We start from the raw sequence: 21,631 nt of genomic DNA, 5'->3' as shown, positions 1-21,631 counted from the left end.
TTTTGTTTCGACGTTTTGCGATAAGTATATTATTGTCTATGGACTATTTATGAATATTTTGTGTTGGATGTTTTTATCTTGTTTGTAATTGTAATAGTGTTGTAGTATGTTATTATTCATAGTAGTTCCGACAAATATGAACTAGTTTAGGTCTTTTGTATTTTTGTTCGTGTTTCGTCGATGTTTACTTGGTACTGATTATTTAGCTTTTGGTATCATCCTGTTAAAAATGAATTCTGTTCGATTATCCTCGTGTAAATTCAAATAAGAACATAAAATACAGTTTTTGTTTGTAAAGCATGTTTTTTCTATTGGCGAAAGTAAAATTTGGTCCACAAGTCATTCATTTTAATTACGATAGGGAAAGTTGTAATCTTTGCTTTAGTATCTGGCCTGTGAGACATTCAACAAATTTAATAATTAAAAACATGAAATTGTGGGGCCGATTTTATAAATCCTCAATTGTTATCATAAAGTCATTCAGTACAAACTAAACAAAAATAAATTACCGTAGAGTGATATACCTTCGACGTAGTTTTTTTTTTAATACACTGCACATTTTTTACAACAACAAAATGTCTAAAGTTCATAAGAATTGTCACGTTTTATGTTAATTTGACGTTTTACATCCTCATTTGCCCATTATAATTGTGTATAATCGGTTCACCCCTTATTCGCGCGCACAGCACACCCTGTTATCTCATAACAGCCCCTGTCATGATGTTATTGTATTACCCACCGTAGTCTCATAATCACACATTTATTGTCACATTATAAATAACCGAATCGTCCGGTTATTGAGTTTCACGTCGGTCATACCCATAAGGTAACGTCATTTCGCTAACATCGTTTATGACTTCATTTATGTCGTGTGAATACCAAATATTGCGGAAATTCAGTTTACTATGTTAGCAATAAATAGATATACGTAGTTGTATTAAATTATCTATTTGTCTGATTAAGCATATGTAATGGAGGTGAACTAGAAATAATAGCTGACTAAACCGACAGAAGATTATTTTTAAATGCTCAATTTTTGGGGAAAAGTTTGATATGAATAAATAAAAAATATTGATAAATAGAACTACCAGCTGCTTGATCAACTTCATTATTGTGGTGATCATTTTTGGAAAAGTAGCCTACAGTCAATTGGGAATTAAATGTGTGTACACGCAACTCTGACTTGAGAAGATACTACAAAATATTATATGCAGGTATTGTAAACCATTTTAAGTCAAATATTATAAGATATCCACACATTTCATGTAAACAAAAATTTAGTGTATAATTTTTTTATTGTAAGTAGAGAAGGGATTCAAGTACAGTATGCATCACAATAGTTTTTTTTTTTTTTTTACTAAATTAGATAAGTATATTTGAAAATATTTTCTTTCACTAACAAACAGAGTAATGTCTATAAACAGTAGGGTCTAGACAGATTTTTAACATTATTTGCAATGAACACATCCAACTAATGATCGTGTTATAATATGATCCTTATATTCTGTTAGAAAACATGATCAATTTGTTATAGAAAAATAAAATGGTAAAATAAATTGCTCGTTGGATAGGATGTGCTGGGAGCATATTTTTGAGGCTCGTGCTCTATGAAAAAACTCAAAAAGTTGGTTTATATATAATATATTAGATATATGTATATTTAAGTCATATTCATATAAAATTATTTAGTTCAAAGGATGTACTAACTTTAAAAATACTATAGCACTTGAAACCGTTGTTATTTTTACATAGCAATATATATCTTCCGTATTAGTTTTATAACCAACAGACAATTCACAATGATTAACTGCAAATAGGATCCCACGTGAGTAATTATACTACGACCACAGACTGCAGCTGATAAAACATTCCGCTCTTTGGGGAAGTGTCAGATGGAAAATGTGGAAATGCGTGATCATTGTGATTTAGAGAATGTTTTAACCGCAGCTGTCACTTTTGGCGCGGGAAATGTGGCGGGGATAGTTTAATGTTGCGGTAAACGATTAAACGAATTAGTTACGACTTTTCAAGTTTTGTACACACTGCATTGGTTCCGGTATATTTTTTTACAGATATTTTTTACATTGATTAACGTGGCTCTTCAGTTTCACTGTTAAACTTTACTTCTTCAACTTATACCTTACCTTATTTTGCAACAAATTTTAGAAGACAAATGGTTGTTCGAAGCAATCATAAGCGAAGACAGAAGATTGAATTTGACTGCTGAATAATCAGTATCACGCTGACATATAGCAATTCATATATGTAGTGACTTCGGAGGATGTTTGTCATTTAAAATTATTACTCCGTCCAAAACTATCTAAAGGTTAACAATCGTATTTCCTTTTTTTGTAGTATTATTGTACATGAGACATTTAAGAACATTTTTGTTCCTTACATCGTTTTAGAACGTTTAAAATTCCTTTGACGAATATGTTAAAACCATTAAGTGAAATAAAAATCGTTCTAAAGAATTTCGGTCATTTTATGAAAGTCGTTTTTAGACTGATACCAACGAACACATGTATCCAATTGACTTGTACGTTTTTATTTTGGGTTATGCTTATGTATAATTGGTATTTTCACTTGATCGAAACTGATTTAACAAAATGATGTGCACATTTAGCTTTCTGACTTGTTGTCCTTAGTCACTTAAGGGGGTTAAGAATAGGGGTTTTCCAATGATAATTGTAACGTTGACGATTTTCATAACAGTCTAGGTCATAAATCAAAACACAGTTGGCCCGCACCCCAATCCGCCACTCAAAACAATCCCTGGTGCTCTTTAAAAGCAATCTTGGACCATCTTCATGCGGTTCTTCAACTCGTCTGCAAAATTGATTGTTTTGTCATTTGATAGCTGACATTTTTCTTCCTGCTATTAGAATCGCTAAATCGCCTACATTTCCTCATCTCAGTTTGTTCGCTACGCCTTTAAACAATTTAAGGTAAAATTTGTCTATAATCTTTGAACTAAGGTAGATATTTTCAGTTTATAAAAAGCCGGATCAACAAAGAAAAAACATAATGAATAAATAATAATATGTTTAAGGGTGAATTATAAGTCTAACAATTTTCCAAATCCAAGAGCAATAAGCTATATTTTCGGATGTGCAAATAAACATTGTAATGTGCGTTTTAAAACATATCCCTTGATTTCATTTTTTTAAATGTCCAATTAACGGTTATTTTACGTAAAAATTTAAAAATGATTGTTAATTTTCATTAGTTATTATTTTTTTTATTTAAAAATTACTTAGAGCCGAAAAAATATAATGAGTCCGTTAAATTTTAAATAGCAGTCATAATAAAACGCTAAATATATTATTTTAAGCTCAATTATGACGGGTATTATTAGGCCGGTGAATTTTCCCCAGGTGAAAACTAATTGAATGCATTACTGCTGAAAGCCTATAACATAACACATGGTTTCATTCAGTTGAATTTTATTGTCCCTTTTACTGTTCACAGTGGACAATAATTCAGTTAATTGTTGTGACACATTTATTGTTAAGCATTTTATGTAACAAAGATAGCCTGCAAACAATTATTTATTTCGATAACCAAGGGAGATCTGATTTGTAATTTTATAGTTGTGCTGTGTGTATTGTTTAAAATTAAACACCATTTAAAAGAGAAAAATATAAAATATCACACATTTTTCGAAACCTTTATTTGCCATGCCGTCTTTTCGTGTCGTTTTCTTATGATAGCTTGTGTTTGCTTTTTACTGTACTCGTAGTGAAGTTATACGTCTTAGAGTAGTAAACACTTAAACGCCTAATGTGCAGAAATGACGGTTTAGATCTAAAATAATTGTTACAAAATTCAAAAAATTACTGCGTATAAGCATTGACTTTTGTATACTGAAGTGGACATCCCATCTATATGGACCAGCGCTGTCTAATTTTGTAATTTCCTTGAAGGACGTATTTGAGTAGGCCTGCCCCATATGGGATAGGAATGGTCATTCATTATATACAAAAGTCAGTATTATGTATATTGGCATACTTTAGTAAGGTCATTAAAGGGAGTTATCTTCATCCTTTTATTGATGTTTTTTTTTAATTTTTGTGGAAGGTTGTTGAAGGAAATTTCTCCCCCCTCGTAGAATGTCTTCTTATACAAAATTGGTCATTGCACTGGAATCGTTATACGTGTTTCTTGAGTGTTGTTGGTGGATGCTTTGTTTCATATTATAGATGTTTTGACATGCATATTTGTGTCAATAGTTGGAGATTTAATAGCTTAAATCTTTAATAACTAGCTAGATAAGTTAACCCACCGATAACCGGGTCTAACTGGTATAGGGATGGCTCATAAACGGTCACTGTAAACAAATCACCATCGATATGTAACTAGTTATATATCGATGCAAATCACCAAACAATCGTGCAATAATCACCATCAGACCTACGCCGATTCTCCACTCTCCTAGGGGGTCGTTGCTGACTTCGCAACTCAGGCTTCGGCCTAACTATCCAATAATTAAGCCCAAAGTGCCTAAAATAGTGTTAGTGATACGAAAACTTAACTATAATATTATCATACTTAACTATTATGATAAAATATCAATTAAATATCTAATTAAAGTGTACCGAAAACACATTAAACTTCTAATATCCCCAAGCATTAAACCAGCATATTAAATGTAGTAATTTCAATATACAAACTAAAAATACCATCAAGAAATCATTTCGGATATATTAAAAAAGTATACACCGATTGTCAAAAATCATACAAATCGAAATATTTACTAGAAAAAAAGCCTAAATGTTCTCCTCTTCAACCAATCAGCCGGTAGTATTGAATATCTCGACAGGGATGCCGATACCAACGGGACACTGAGCTGCTTGATAATTCAATATAGCCAATATTGAGGGTAGGGACGCTAATGGGTATTGACCCCATTACCTGGACATCACCAACAACAACGGCAGAAACTCTCCTCCGAGGACGCTGAATAATAACCATGTAATATACACCGTCCTCTAAACTGGGTAGTGATGATGTAATCCCTACTAAGTAATGATCATATAATCCAAACAGATTTTTTACTGGGTCAGGATAATTAAATATACATCGACCTACACTGAGTAATTATAATGTAATGTATATTGTTCTCTACTGGATGAACCCTACAACGATCGATAATAAATATTGTTTATGTAATTTATAACAACCTTTGCTATGTAATGATCATGTCATCTACTGGGCAGTGATCATGTACTATAGGGTAATATTGTTCTCTACTGGATACATTGGATGAATCCTACATTTAATCATTAAAAGAATAGTAAGTATGCAAATACTCAATGTAAATTTCGGTTGGATTAACAGACGATGTTTCTCCAAACAGTCAGTTTTATCCTTTTTTTAATGCACACAAAATTAAAATGGTTGGTAAATAGTTCTACGCTTATTGATATGCGTTAACACATGGTATTTTGTATTGATCTCCGGTCACAGACAGGCTGGACACTGGACAGTGTATAAGGGTGTGTAAAGTAATGACCACAGTGGCGAGTCCCTCTCTCATGCAGATGAAGTCTGTCCGCAACAAAACCGTCATTTTGAGCTGCAAAGTGTTGATCGACACCCGCAGGACACACTGTCAAGTGGAAATAAAACTGCACGAAGTGCTTTGGAAAAGTAGGATGGGTTGCGTCCTTTGCATTGTGCGGTTATTTACATTCCATAAAGTGATAATGGTTAATGGTTAATCATTCTCGTTTGGGTGATGTTTAATTGCTTTACAAAATCAACATAGTTTTGGAGGATTTTGAATGTGTTAAAACCTTTAGTAGAATCGGCATTGTTTTGAGGCTTACATTGTGATTAACTGTTATGAAAAATTTTGAGTAATCCTATTGTGGTTTTTTTTTCATTTGATAACAAACCTGAATATTTCTAGGTTCTGAAAAATAAAAAGTTGAGGGGTTATAGTTATTTTCCAATAAAAACTGTTTGTGCCGTTATTATAAAGCTACCTTCACCAGTTAAGATGTCTTAAAACTCATGATCTTGGCACAAATCGCTGTTCAAATAGTTTTTTTTTTTTTTTTTTTTTTTTTTTTTTTTATATGGATATTTATACAAATTAATCGATAACTACGATAACATTTGATGAAACAGAATCAGTGTGCAGAAATAAATTTCCAATCCTCGATATTTCTCTTCAGGACGGTATCATCAACACAAATACTCTTTGTGAAACCGTATTATATGGTCCGTGAACAAGAATTATCTTTTGAAAATTGATTGTCAATACCGGACTTATGCTGAAATTAAAATCAGATAGAGAAATGCTAAAATATGATTTTACTGATGTGTATGTATCATTAAAATTATTATATGGTACAGTCTTTGGTATGTCGTTTGAGCCAGAGAGTCGAGTTAAGTAAGTGTATTTTACCATCCCAACTTGTTTAAATGACTTAAGTGAAATATATTGATTTAGTATATTTAGCTAACTGCTATTATTATTTCGCAAATCTAAATAGTTTAACTTTGACTCCAGTATTAAATTACTTCAATATGTAAATTTAATATGGAAACCCGTCTTTTAAAGCTAAATATAAACTATCAACATTCGGACATAGATATATGTTGACAGTTCCATTTGCATCAGTCAAATAAATTTACACTTGTTTAAAAATAACTTATTTCGACCAGTATTCAGTTCTACTCCACCTCCCACTAGACTCTCAAAATTCATCGAATTGCTTGGTTAAGTTATATTTTCATTAAATATTTTGGTTAAATATTTTCATTAACGAAACAATCAAAATAACCCTCAATTATTCACAACAACGTAATTTTCTATTAGATTTTGTGCGTTTAGTTTTTTATAAAACAAAATAAATCCTGAGATCAAGTTATACCAAAGTATATAATATTATTAAAATTACCATGTTAAATATTTTGTAAGTACTGTACATTTGAAACAGTGTACAGTTTTGTGTTGTTTTCAGTTTTTTAAATGTATAAAATACTACAATAGTGCAAAAGGCGTGTGTAAAATCTTCATCTTCATAAGACAACTAGGTCAACTTAATTTACATTTATTGGAAAATGTTGTGATATATACAAATTTTAAATACATATAGAGAAAACCTACCACTAGAGATATAGTAGGCCTTCTAAGTTATGGAAATAAATAAAATAATTAACTCATTTCAGCTTAGTTTTAAATCTGGAACATATCAATGTATTTTCTCGGATTACAATGTAACAGAAACTTTTATTGATAACTTATAATTATCCAGAAGGATTTATCTAAATTACATGATCATTACAGGTAGGTATAGATTAAACGATATTTACCATGAACGTATCTTTGTAGATAATACGATAATTAACCATTAGAGATAGGTGTAGATCACAATGATCATTACTCAGTATAGGTCCGCGTAGGTTACATGATCATTACCGTAGATAAAACATACTGAGGAGTATGTTTTATCTATGTCATTACCCAGCATACTGTGTAGTCAGTGTAGATGACATGATGATACAGAGGTTGGTATAAATTACATCATCAACATTCATTATAGATCGGTGTAGGATTCATCCAATGCAGTAGGGAACAATATACCCTATATAGTACATGATCACTGCCCAGTAGAATTCAGGGTAGATGACATGATCATTACATAGCAAAATTTTGGTATAAATTACATAATCAATATTTATTATCGATTGGTATAGGATCCAACCAGTAGAGAACAATATACATTACATGATCAATACCCGGCATAGGTCGATGTATATTTAATAATCCTGGCCCAGTAAAAAATCTGTTTAGATTATATGATCATTACTTAGTAGGGATCGGTGTTTGTAGATTGCATCATCATTACCCAGCAGAGGCCGGTGTACATTACATGATCATTATTCAGCGTCCTCGGAGGAGAGTTTCTGCCGTTGTTGTTGGTGATGCCCAGGTAATGGGGTCAATACCCATTAGCGTCCCTACCCTCAATATTGGCCATATTGAATTATCAAGCAGCTCAGTGTCCCGTTGGTATCGGCATCCCTGTCGAGATATTCAATACTACCGACTGATTGGATGAAGAGAAGACAATTTAGGTGTTTTATTAGTAAACATTTCAATGTGTATGGATTTTGACGATTGGTGTATACTAATTTAGTAGGCCTATATCCAAAATGATTTCTTGGTTGTACAGTATTTTAATTCATATTCTATACCGCACAGGTCATTGTGACCCATGTGATATTTTTTTAATTTCCATTATGTAATGCTGCAAAATAATTTGTTGTAAATAAAGAATATTTCTCTCTCTCTCTCATATATTGAAATGGCTACTAACATTTAATATGTTGGTTTAAAGCTTTAGGATATTAGACGCTTAATGTGTTTTTGGTGGACTTTAATTTGATTAGATATTTCGATTCTTACAATGATTAATTTGATGGCTTTCGGCCTTTAAATATTTAGATTTTTACCATAATGCAACTATCTTCACCTTTAAATAGTACATACAGTGGTGTGTCGGCATCGATTATAATTTTGATCCAATCAAAATCCTAATCTAAAATGTCGTTTAGTTAACAATTATTTTATTCATTGGTTTCTAAACCGTGCAACAAATAAAACACTATCCTATATATTCGTGCTAAAAATCCCTCGGCTGCAGTTTAACTAACAAACACAAACCACAAATCAAGCTTGTATAATGATGTAATGGTGTAGTGTCCACAGGGAATGAAATGTCAAAAACGCAGCGGATAGTGTGGTAATGTCAGTTCGGTGATTTAGGCCTAGTGTAAAGCAGTTTTGCTCTAAACCACACTTTAAAACGCCCCTGTGTACTGTCGTGCCTCTTCTAATGTGTGTGTGTAATTTAAAAAGTGGAGTTTTAAAAGAAAATTAAGTATATGTCTAAAGTTAAACATTGTATTAATTTATAAAATACGTTTAGATAAATGAATGGGTGCAGCACGTTTGAGCCTTTCACCTTTTTTTAGATCCACGCTATATTTGCAACTAACTCCCTGAATTGTATCATGAATTTTATAACAAATTTGAAATTCCATCCATATTATATGCAAGCAATAATTGCCAATTTTCAACTCTAGAAAGGTTAGTTAACCAGTATGGTGTGGTATTATAGTAGTTTTTTTTAATTATATTAGTTTTACATTCTATAGCAGCTGACATGGCAAGTGGTGACGTAAAGAGGTGCGATAGCTCAGGGTTCAGCAGTTAACAGGTTTAAAAAAGAAAAAATCATTCATTTTTTTACAGCAGATCAATCTGTTGATGACTCGGCGTAGTTTATACACAGTTACAACGTTCCACAGTTTAGTTAAAATCTTACACCTGATTATTAAATATCAAAATTTTACATATGTGTATTACTTTTTAAGAAAACTTCAGTTTTGCAGGAATTTTAAAACTTGTAGTGTGAAACATAAACATCGATATAGTTCTAGCTTTTGAGTAACCAGTCTCAAGTTTATCTAATAAAACATCAAATAAGTCGACATATTCGTCTACAGTGCGCCATATTGTAGAGTAGGTAGACGGCTAGATCATGTATCAAGCGATACGACTACACTCGGCTTTGCTACGGGACACCCTGTGTTAATTAAACATTCTCTACATTCGAGTGGAGTCTTGTAGCTACTCCAGTGCCACATTCTCGCTGCATTTTTCTGTCTTTTAAACTTAACAGTATTAAATACCCTCTGGTATTGCAGTTTATACAAGTTGGTATTAGCTCGTTTTCTGTGATTAAAAACGTTTGGAAACTTCGAGTGTGGCAAAGTCGTGTAGGGTTTGTACCGTATGCATGAAACAACAAAGGGATCCTATTGTAGAATATTTGACTACAGATGCACATAAGAGAAAATCCTATTATAAAGTTGTCGATTTTTAATATTGTAAGTAGACTTCTCATTCTAAAGGCAAATATGAAGCATAAGTTGATGTTTTTATTTGTGGTTGCACAAAACGTATATTGACGTGACATTACAGATGCTTTAGCTAACAATAAGGCGTCCAATCAGATTTACTTGTTAAAAATTCCGAATATTGAACAGAAATCTGTAATTTACATCCGTGCAATCTACAAATTTAGTACATCTCGGTCTAATTTGACAGGAAAAAAACTAGGGACGATTCAGCATGAAGGGATGCCGTTTTCTCTCAATACTTAAAGCTCAACTCTTCATCTTCAAAATCGTGCTAATTCAATAGAAGCTGAAAAACGCATAGTTTTGAATATGATTTTTCAGCTAATGCTGACAGCCACAGCCACCGTTGTCTTTGCCACCCACGATTGCTTATCAATGCTGATCTGTTAGTTCGGCTGAATCAGAACCCTGACACCTCACGTGCAAAACATCTGTCTCTTATCAGCTGTGTTTCCTGTTGTTGTCTCTCGAATAGTTGTGACTGTGCTAAGGAAAATGTGTGCACAGAGCAGTTTAGTGGTAATTTTGAGAATAATCAGTAATTCTGAGAAGATTATTTAGTGTATCTCTATTTAAAAATGAGTTCTTAAGTTTTACCAATAAATGAAACTTTGTGCCACTTATACAGAATATCATGGCACTGTTGAAAATTTCTATGAGTTTAAATTGTGGCCAAACTTTTTGAATGTATTTAGTGTTTTTGATTTTCGATATTTTATTTTTTCATTTTGTGAGATATATTGCAATGCCTTAATTGTTAATCCTATTTTTTACAGTTTATGGTCAGGTTTTGTTCAGATAGATAGTGTTAAAATAGGCTATTGTTTATTTGAACTGAAACATCTTCCCTTAAGTTTACGGGGTACAAATAAAGTAAAAGGAGAGAATCTTAGATGTTTTCATAGAAACTAGTTTCATTTAGTAATAAAAAAAACCCCGTACGCTTTAGGTTTACCCCTGTAAACCTTTACAGCTGCTAAAATTTATTTTCACACATCATACTGTACTTATGTCATTCAGTTGTTTCTTAACTCCAAGAATGCAGATAACTCACAATCCTTTGTATTTGTGAACGGCTCTAAGTATTGAATCGGTTTCGTCTATGTTATACAGTGTTGTACATTTCGATGATCGTAAAACGTGATTAGTTCTATTGTGAATCGGAGTGTGAACATAAACTAAAAGTGAAGTGAGTGGTATATGAAAGTTGGTCAATTTCAATTGCAAGTTTACAAACAATGCCCGCTTTAAAATTAAACTAATATTTTGTTTAGTTTTAATACAACTTTATCGTTGGCCTAGTTGATGCCAAGATTGAGGTTATGAGTACGTTTAAGAGGAAGTGGTGTTTAAGGACGGAAACGCTCCGAAAAGTTCATGAGCCATTGACTCCTCTCTACTTCTTGTAGAGGAGCATTAGCATTTGTATACACTGTTGATACTTTGCCAACTATAATATCTAAACAAAAGTTTTTAAAATTTGTTTCGTAGATTTTTATCTTAACTATTTTGGGTATAGATACTCCATAACGTGTATTTTCTTAATACTGGATGAAATGTAACATAACGTAAGTTTGAGCTGAAAGAATAATATACAATTTTATATAAATTTATATTTTAGGGTTGTTATCAGTTAAAAAGTGTAGCTAGTTTTTAAACGTTACAGTATATACAGCATGATTTTAGAACGTAGAATGAATTTGTTTATGAACTTAGTAGGTCTAAATAAAAGAAGCATAGGAGTCATTAAACTGTCATGCCCAATAGGGATTTTTACTTTTTTCAACTATTAACAATGACTATATAAAATCTTTTTATAACTTATTTCATGTCCTATGATGATAATTTACCACAGAACTTTACCTCATTTATTAAATTCCTCAGTAAAGTCTACGTAATTCTTCAGGGTAAATATCGATGTATCCTTTGTTTGCTAAAGGTATAAACTCATCCATATAGTACAAGTGTTCAAATCGGGTTCAGAAGAATAGATCTCAAAAGATTATTAGTATGGATATAAATTCAAACAAACTTGAAACAGTGTAGTTGCAAATCACAAAATACAGTTAAGATCCTTCAGATAATTACTTACCAAGCTTTTATCTCGGGTTTCACATAATTCTGTCATTATTCCTTCCATAAAAACCGCAGGCGCTTTGCATATCGCTTAACAGTTTATATCGGACAGAGTTTTAGTTTTAATTAAAAATTGGCTTCGTCGTCGACCGCCACTTTGAGCCTTACTAATGGCGTAGGCCCTAATGATGAGATGCACAAGCCTAGAGATAGTGTGAATACTGAGATCTGAAGGAGATTTTCTAGGGAAAATGCTTGAAATAATTCGTTTATAATAAAAATATTTACCTATAATAAACCATTTCATAGGTGTATGGAAAAATAATATTTGGAAGTAAAAGTTGTTTGGGAGATAATTTTGGAGATTTTCTACACGATTACTGAGAAAACAACATACGATTTTGCACCCATTAAAACTGTACTTAACCTTACTTTACCTTAGCGAGCAATGTGATACTACCGCGACACTTTAGGTCTAGTCTGAAGTAGTGTATATGTATAATTCGATTCCGTGCTTGAACATAGCGTTTTAAATTAGGAAATAAATATGTTTGAAAAATCAAGATTTGAAGTTTAAGATTGCTGTTTTAAAGCTACTGAGGTTGTTTGGTTGCTTGGATTTCTATATTGCTATGAAAATGAGACTAAATGTATTTTTCTTTGCAGGTAAGACGAAAAATGGACTCAAACACTCTACAAAGTGTACTGTGAGTATGTAGATAGGTTTGTAGTTTAAGTGTGGGTTTCTCAAAGTTTGGTGGTTTTCATCATCTTGTGAGTTGTACTTTTAAATTTTCTCAGGTAAGAGTTCAGCCAAATCACGTATTGCATAGTATTAAAAATTTGCCAAATTTCGTAAGGTTTTGTGTTTGGGTTGTTAAGTGTTTAAAAATCAAATAATTCTAGCAGCATGTTTAGCAGGGGAATTTGTGAATGAAACCATAGAGTTTTGCCATAGACTCCTCTGGATGAATATACAATATTTCTTGTATGTACCCGGTTTTGTTTAAATAAAAATTTATAATGTACCTTTCATTCATTCGCGCACTATTATTTTGCAATATGTGTTTTGGCTTTTTGTCTGTTAGTTAGTATGTTTTTTTTTGTTTTTTTTTAGATGAATGGACGTTTAATAATCTTAGCTCTCTGCATAGTTATTAAAACTGTTGGTGAAATTTGTTTTTCAATTACCAATATAGGTACTAAGGTGATAATGAGGCCATACCTGAGTATAGTAAAAATAGTACCATACCTCTAGACTGGCACTAATCTTGTTGCTATCATGGTATCCCTTAATTACATATAATTCATTGTTGTAATGTGACTAAAAACTTATTGTCCACAGAAGAATTGGTTTCTTACATATTTTTTACCTCCTTGAAAATTTTGACCTGATTGAAAACCAAAAATTAAAAAATGGATTTGGAACTAATTTTTGGTAGGGTTTTGTCTCATCACATTTTAGTCTGACATTATTCTACTGTTTTTTTTCGCGTTTTATTTGTATTATGTCCACATTATTACTTTGATGTTCAACAACTCCAAAGGATTGAGTGGGAGTTTGTTTTTCGCCGTCTGCGAGGGTATTTTGGCTCCAGCTTCTTGAAATACCGCGGGAGTCTGGCAGATAGCGCCTCTTGAGTGGTTGAGGTCAGGAACCTAAAACACCAGCTGGTGTCTAGATTGAGAGGGGGGGGGGTTGCCAAATCTAGGGAAACTTTGAGTAGAAATAGCAACATTTAAAAAATTATATCGCAAAACACTGAAAAAGTCTTATGATGTGATAAAACTGTATTAAAGAAAACAGATTGACGTTGTCAATATTTTCTTAGCAATGATTCTTGACTACTAATTTGTTAAAAAATAAAATTCCATTCCTACGATAAAACAGGGCGTTTCTTCCTAAATGAGGATGAGTGATGGACGGGTGTTAAAATAATGTGGAAAGGAAAACTACAGGGTTATGGAAGAAATTTAGGAAATTTAGAAAATTTATGTAAAAATATTAATTAGCTTTACTTACTTGTGGCTTGATACTGTTTAAGCTATGTTTGTAACACGGTTGGCATTTAATTATTTCTATGTAAACATCGAGCTTCCTGACTTTCGATGTAAAAACAACAAATGTAAGGGCAAAAAAGTATAGGTATTTTAATGCTACATTTTTGGGTGAATCGAAATTTCCTAACTTGGTAACAGTCTAAATTAACGTCCGAATTATCTTGTTGTTGGTCAAAGTAGATAAAAACCAATAAAAAATACGAAATTCTCTAATTACTAATGGCTAGAGAAACTACCCCTCTTCCTAATACTCTTATTTTGTTTTCGAATAAAAACTGAATATAAGATTTCATTGTTAAGAAGAAAACAAAACATACGAATAAGAAAGTAGATATGTCTGAAACCAACAAACTTCAATCCGTTGGGGTTGGTGTTTGGTTTTTGTTTGGTTTTAAATTAATAAAATAACACTAAAATTTTAATTTGTTAAAAATCACCTAAATCGTCAAGAGGAAGAAAGTAAAGTGATTTAATTTCTCATACCGACCCTTTGACGTACAGTATAATCTAAAATATTGTAACGGGCTAAAAAAATCACCGTCTTGTAATAACTAAAAAAACATACTATAAATCTAAATTATTATCGGTAGTTAACGATAATAAACAAAGATCGGTAGGTACAGTATTGCCATTTAAAATTAATATTCATCAAACAAATTGCCATGAAAAAGTTAGAAAATTTCGCTTTAAAAAGTTTAAGTCATTATGCCTATGTAACAAAAATATTGATGGTCTGTGTAGCTTGCTTTAAAAAGTTAAGTCATTATGCCTATGTAACAAAAATATTGATGGTCTTTGTAGCTTACGATCTTGATGCTTGCTAACGAAATCGTGAGCGCGCCTGCATTCCCGTGACGGCAATCGAGCTACAAGATGCAACCTGCAGTACTTTTATAGACTGGTGAACCCACGGATATTAGAGTTTAGGCCATATATTGTTGCGTGATCGTCTGTGCCCCAGCATAGATTTGTCTGTTACAAATTTAAAATAAAAATAATTAATACACTAATTTTGTTACCTCGGAAAATTATAACTAATAATAAACCCGTAATAATGAGCAGTAAAAGATACATAGCAAAACATCAAATAGTCATTTTGAAATTAGTTTAGATCAATTAAATAATAGTTAAAACTACTGTATGTGAAGTATTATTTTTTACTAACCAATAATTTGTATTAAAAATATGTTAAGTAATGTATACATTTATAACACATGCCCCTATGCAGCTCCAAAATTAGAATTGTTAAATACTGATCTAAATGAAACTTGTTTCTATGTCTTCGATTATCTAAATTCTCCATCCGACACAAAAAAAACCAATAACTATTAAAAGTTGCGCTCAAATAAAACCTTTCCGTATCACACAATTCAATCCCAAACAATAAAACAAAATCATAAACAACGGTGAGGAGGCAACAGAACAATTTGTACGTGTAATGGAGAAACTTGCAAGTGATAAATACAGCGCAAGAGGAGACGGATGTGGCGGTCGTCTTGCGCAATTTACACAGAGTATAACTAAGTTTTTGCCAGTTGGAAGCCCCTATAACAATTTAATTAAGTTGGCAATGGGGAAACTTGTAATGTGGTCGGTAAGTCGGCCGATAAATTTACAGTAGCAACTGCTAATGCCTTCATTGCCCTGTTCGCCGCCACAATGCGTTTTTGATCAGATCTCGTGCAATGGTAGGACGCAATGTGTGGTTTATTATATGATGATTGGTGAACAAACTTGCGACGTTTGCAGGTTTAATCATGGGAATTGAAGTTGAAAGTTTTAATCAGAGCCGGGTTTCTTTGGTTTGGATTGTTTAAGTTTTTATGTTCCTCCTGAGAATGTCGAGTTTATTGTTAGTTTGCAAAATTGTTACTGTTGGGAAGTATGGAAATGTTTTTCTTTCTGACTATGTGGGGAAGCTACCAATATTTTATAAGAAAATCTGACAAGAATACTTATCACTATTACAAAACATATCATGCATATTAAAATAATGTTTTTTTCACCAAAACAAACCTAATACAAATATAGGTGCATCTTATTTAGTTTTGATTTTAATGTGTCTAGGTTTTAGCTCACATTTCCTAGAAATTTTGTCACACAGTTCTAACATCAATTATGCAGAGAGCTACCGGTAACACTATAGTTGTTAGTTGCACGAGTAGCCCATAAACTCGTGTTACATATTAGCCTTTTTGTGTGTTTATGTTGTTGAATATCACTCTTCTCCTTAGTATTTACTGTTTAGTGTTGAGAGATAAGTAGGCCTCTTATCTGATAGAAAATGGATTTAGAAATCGGAGACTGTAGAACAAATCTTGTTCGATCTATCTACTTAAAAATGTGTAATTTTGTAGGACATTTCACTTTGAAGCATTCAATTTAGTAGTAACTCTTTATTTATACGATACTTCATACTTTTAACTAGTTATTTATTTTTAGAAATTCTTTCTAAAATCACAATTGTCTTAGAAAACTGCTAGTTTCTTGAGAAACGTAAATAACATTCTGCCTTCGGAAAGATCTTGTATTCTATTAAAATATAATTTTTTCAAGAGACTCCACTTTAACTAAAAAAATAAAAACATTGCTTCAGCAAACTTTTACTGTATTTCGTAAACAATATTCATTTTTCCTATAAAAATCCATCCTTACTCCTATCAATCAATTCTGCTATTACAGCGTTTTCCAAGTAAATCCATCTTTCATGTGTAAATTCATCCTTCTACATAAACATACAGTTGTTTCAAAAATCAAGCTTAGAGTCTGTCCTAGTACCACTTTCTCTAAGAAACCGTCAATCAAAATTATATTTATACTGATTATCATAATAAGTGTTTTCTCTACTCGTGTAGTATATTTTTTGTAGTTAGTATTGTTGTAGTAACTTTATATGTATTCGTAGCATAGTTGTTGTACTGTAGACTGATTAGTCGATGTGTTTGCATGAAGCATGCCGACATGATGAGTTTGAGTGTCGAGATGGCAGTGGTTGTGTCGACCGTAGTCGCTACTGCAACGGACGCCCGGACTGTCGGGACTACAGTGATGAGGAGTACTGTAACTACACCAGACCAGGTAGAGCATAGAGTAATGAATGCAAACTAGAGATAAGTTCTTGTAGAGGAGAGTAATATATATACTAGTAAGGTTGAATAACTTTGGACCAAGATGATCTGCTTTGGAGCCCGAGGTCCCGGGTTCAAATCCCACCAATCACCAATGCATTTTATATATGTGATAATGCCGCAACCCTCTATGACTAGCCTGAATGTGTAAAACAGTTCCCGGCTAGAACCTAGCGTCCTAGGATATGAAGGTAGAAAATGTTGAGTAACTGTCATAGGGTGTTACTAAATGAATGTAGGATTTTTTTTGTTTTAAGCTATAATTGGTTTTACATTGAACCATTGACTCTATGAGACTTTATGGCATTCACTCTATATGGATTACCAGTCGCAACTTTTCACTTAAAATAAAACCGTTTGATTAACTGATTAATCGTTAACCGTGTTAACCGTTTGATTAACACTGAGTGTGCTAATGTCAAAATTATTACACTTCTCATAGTTTTCAAGACAGTGAAAGTTAAAAAATAGTAAACGTGTAGGGTATTGATAATACTTTAAATGAAAAATAATTTCAAACAGGACTGTCCATAACCCTACAAGTGTTCTATTCGAGCACCATTGATCAAAGGGCAAGTAATAAGTGAGTTCTTTCTATACTTTTTGTCTCTCAATTATAATTTTTGAAGCCATATACTTGGTTTTGTTACCTAATCATGAGATTCGGAATAGTATTGGAGGCACGCACACATAAATAACTTTTCAAACCCCCAAGTTTAGATAAAAAAACAGTTTGGGTGATCGAAGTGGACCCAGTGGAATTCAAATAAAACAACTTAACATCTTATGCCACTTTTTTAAACAAAAAAATTTAGCTGTTATCATTAATTTCATGGATAATTATAACTGTAGAGTCAATGCAGTGTTAAACCCCCTATATTCATTCAGAAACACCCTGTATTGTTAGGAAAATTCTGGGTAGTTTAGTGCTTATATACTTTCTATTGCGTTGAGCATGTTGGCATGTCTATATGATAATTTTCCTCTATGCATAAATCTGTATTATGGCATGAAGTACACATTTGATTGGAATTATTTCTTGGTTTGGGCTTTAATTTAATCATTTGATTTATTGACTTAGGTTTGACCAGCTACTATTTCTATCTACTAACAAAATTTAAACTACCTATCCTATATTTAAGTTTTTCATAAACAAAATGTTGTTTAAAAAATCGACTTTTAGTCTTTTAAGTTTATTTATTTAGTACCTTAAAATATTAATGACCAAACTCAAATATATGAAGCAAAGTTAAAGCTCTGCATATATTATAAATTCGGTGACATAAAAAAATGTTAGTTGGGAAAACTCATAACATTTCTTTTAACAGATAATTAAACCATATTGAACTTAGTGTATTTATTTAATGTCTGGCCATGACATGGCTAAGTAGTGAAGTAATAGAGATGCAAATTTACTTTAGTGTTTTTGTTCTAGTATAATCTTTAAGATAAACTAGAACTGTTTTTGTTTTAATAACTTCTCCAAAGTGGAACATGATCCAGATTCCGTTGGAAAACATTGGGAATGCTTGATAACCATAATTGTTAAGTGATTCGACCTTATTCCTAATTAGTTATTCCTAATTTGATTTCACATCGGTAAACAGCAATCCCTAGAGGAGAAAAATTCCATAACAATAATTTTACAATTGAAAAACTATAAATAATGCTTTTTACATGCATAATTTTGAAATCAATTTGAAAAGCCTGTTGCATAATTTTTTAACACCGCCCTAATATTGTGCATGTAATAATAATTTTAAAATATTATAAATTTTTCATGGGTACGATAATTAACTTAAATAATACACAAGAATTACTTGTAAGAAAAATAAATATGTTGAAATATAATTTAGGTTCTGCAATTTAGTTTTCTGAGTTTTCCAAACGACATCACTGCTTAGGAAGTTATTCAAATCATTCTGTTTGGATATGCGGTGTGTTTTTGTTGTGGTTTCGGATAAAATGAGGGATACATGATACCTGAGTGGTATGCAAATTAGAAGTACTCTTTACATGGTTGAATCTGCCTCCTATACCTCATAACTGCTGCCTGCACTTACAATTGGTAAGACTTTATCTAGTAAAAAAAATAATTTTCTCTAATATTCATATCTGTCTAATTTGATAACATATAAACTAATTTATATTGACCAAGATAATACAATAATTCTGATCTAATAGACTTATTCTTAAGCTTAAAATATGATAAATTCTGATATTTAATAAGCATTAAAAAATTTATGTATAAGAATAACTACCATAGTCCATATTCAGTTTTTTTTATGAGTTGGGTTGGTTTATAAACATTTGAAGTTTATATTGCTTTGTCATTGGGTTTTTGGATGAAGTATCATGCTTAAGTATATTTTATGATTTCAAAAAGCTTTGGTGTGAGGTGTAAATGAATTATCGTTCGAGGCTTGATACACCTTTTACCCACAAACTACACAAAACATTGGTTAAACATATTGCTTCCACCAGAAATAAAAAAGATCGTTATGACAAAATTATAATCATGGTAATGTTATAAAATGCATTTCTCATTTTTAGCTGACATTCCCTTTAAAATGCCAATGGAAAATGGACCTAAGCTGCTGTAGGAATCCTGTGTAAAAGAGTGGAATTAGTTAGCTTACCTTAGAGAATTAGTGTCCAGGTTTTAAATACACAGTAATATATTCGTCCTAAAAAGATTTGTTCAGAGAGTAGATTTATGAAAGATTTTTGAAGAGAGACATTCCTCTTAAACCAAAATGAACCTCTGAACAAGTCATATGTATCGAGGAAATATCACTGTTGTATTTTGTGACCTGTTATGAACCTATTATCCCTTGGATTCTAATTTTCTCTGATAAGTAAACTAGCTAAACTCACTTACAAAAATTCCATTTAGCCAATGACTTTCCTTAGAATCCAAAGCTGTAGTGGTTTAAGCATGTATACAAGACATGGTATTAGTAGTGTGGCATGTATGGACGAATGGTATGTATTGGTATGTTTGTGGTATGGTTTTTGACATTGGCTTGACTAACCCCCAGACATCCATCAATGTCCTTTGGGCCAGTTTCTCTGCTCAGTCTCCAGGATTTGTGTTCCCCTGTCGAAGAGGTGCGATGGAGTCGTAGATTGCTTGTATGACAGCACTGACGAACTTGGATGTTGTAAGTTTCTCGTGAATTGTACAAGGTATTTGATACGATCTTTAAATCATTGTTAACTGATTTTTAACAATGGCACAATATCTTCTCACGTAAAATACCAAAACTCTTATGTAAATAATACAAGGATTTTTTTACACAGCTCAAATTACAAGTACGGGAGTCACTGTTTAGAGACGAAATAAGATCACAGGTTGGTACTGATCAGCTGATATGCATTGATGTTTTGTTAGGAATTCATCCACAGGTTTTTCTTTAAAGCACGACCCATGTTTCAAATTAATAATGCATGTATTCGAAAAATAAGTATTATTTTGATCTTTACAGTTAGTCGATTTATTGGGTACTGGAATCTCACCTACAAACTTAATTGCAAACATTTCTTGTCATAAAATGGATAATTTACTTTTACCTAACCCGCCATGTTAAACTTCCCTATCCCAAGCGTGATGTATACAACTTCGTTACTTCTCGAGTGATGTAAAGTTGAAAAAAATTCACTCGGTGATGTAATGAAACCCATTTAAATAACATTGAGTGATTAACTTAAAAAATATACCTCTATGGAGCCAACGACGTTCAACGCTAGAAATCAGCTGTGCGCTTGAATTTTATTGTTATGTTTTGAAGAATTTTCCTAACCTAGCTTTTGTTTGTAAATTAACGTTACTGTTAGAAGATGAGTGAAATGGATAATGAAAAATTTTGTTCGTAACCTCCTGTATATTGTCGGGTCAAGTAAAATCTTGTACGTTACACGTTACGCAAGAGCGTGTTTACATCACTTCGGTAAATTATGCAACTCGCTTCCGCTCGTTGCACAACATTCACCTGCGTGATGTAAAAACGCTCTTACTACACTTGTAAGGTAAATAGCTATTATTGTATATAGGTACATAATATACTACATATAATCTTTTATCTTGTGAAAACACCATTTTGGGCTTTATCTATATAAATAAAATTAGAGTTTTGTCTGTACATTGCTCAGAATTATATACTTTTAGGTTATTTTTATACATTAAAGAAGCAGAAACGAGTCTTATCTCAATTTCTGTCTGTCTGTCTGTCCCTTTGTCTGTAACACTCAAGATGGCATTTTACGCAATCTTCTCCGTGAAAACCAGAGTACTTATCAAGATCCAAGTCATTTTAATGTATTCACTGGATTGGCGAGAGTGTCTTTAGTGATTTAAATATAGCCTCACTACTTTGTAAATAAAATTACGGACGTTCTAAAATGCAGTTTTGTGCGATTTTTGT

The 21,631-nt window shown here is 32.2% G+C and overlaps 1 protein-coding gene across 13 annotated transcripts in view; it reads left to right on the top strand.

Moving 5' to 3' along the window:
- Positions 1–21,631, top strand: part of LOC128993328 (basement membrane-specific heparan sulfate proteoglycan core protein-like) — a 357,588-nt gene that overhangs the window by 235,750 nt on the left and 100,207 nt on the right. For 8 of the 13 annotated variants that reach the window (XM_054417150.1, XM_054417153.1, XM_054417148.1 and 5 more), the window contains 2 exons: positions 17,032–17,157; positions 20,249–20,371. The exons of 4 other annotated variants lie outside the window; for them this stretch is intronic. In XM_054417150.1, the coding sequence (XP_054273125.1) occupies positions 17,032–17,157; positions 20,249–20,371 (249 nt within the window). The remainder of the gene's footprint in view (positions 1–17,031; positions 17,158–20,248; positions 20,372–21,631) is intronic. One more of the 13 variants, XM_054417147.1, reaches the window with a different exon arrangement.

The sequence above is a fragment of the Macrosteles quadrilineatus genome, unplaced genomic scaffold (assembly GCF_028750875.1).
Source record: "Macrosteles quadrilineatus isolate MER2022 unplaced genomic scaffold, UCM_ALF_1.0 Scaffold_4__1_contigs__length_99947679, whole genome shotgun sequence".
In the NCBI taxonomy this organism is placed as follows: Eukaryota; Metazoa; Arthropoda; class Insecta; order Hemiptera; family Cicadellidae; genus Macrosteles; species Macrosteles quadrilineatus.
The sequence above is the reverse complement of the archived record's forward strand: the minus strand, read 5'-3'. Positions and strand labels throughout refer to the sequence as shown.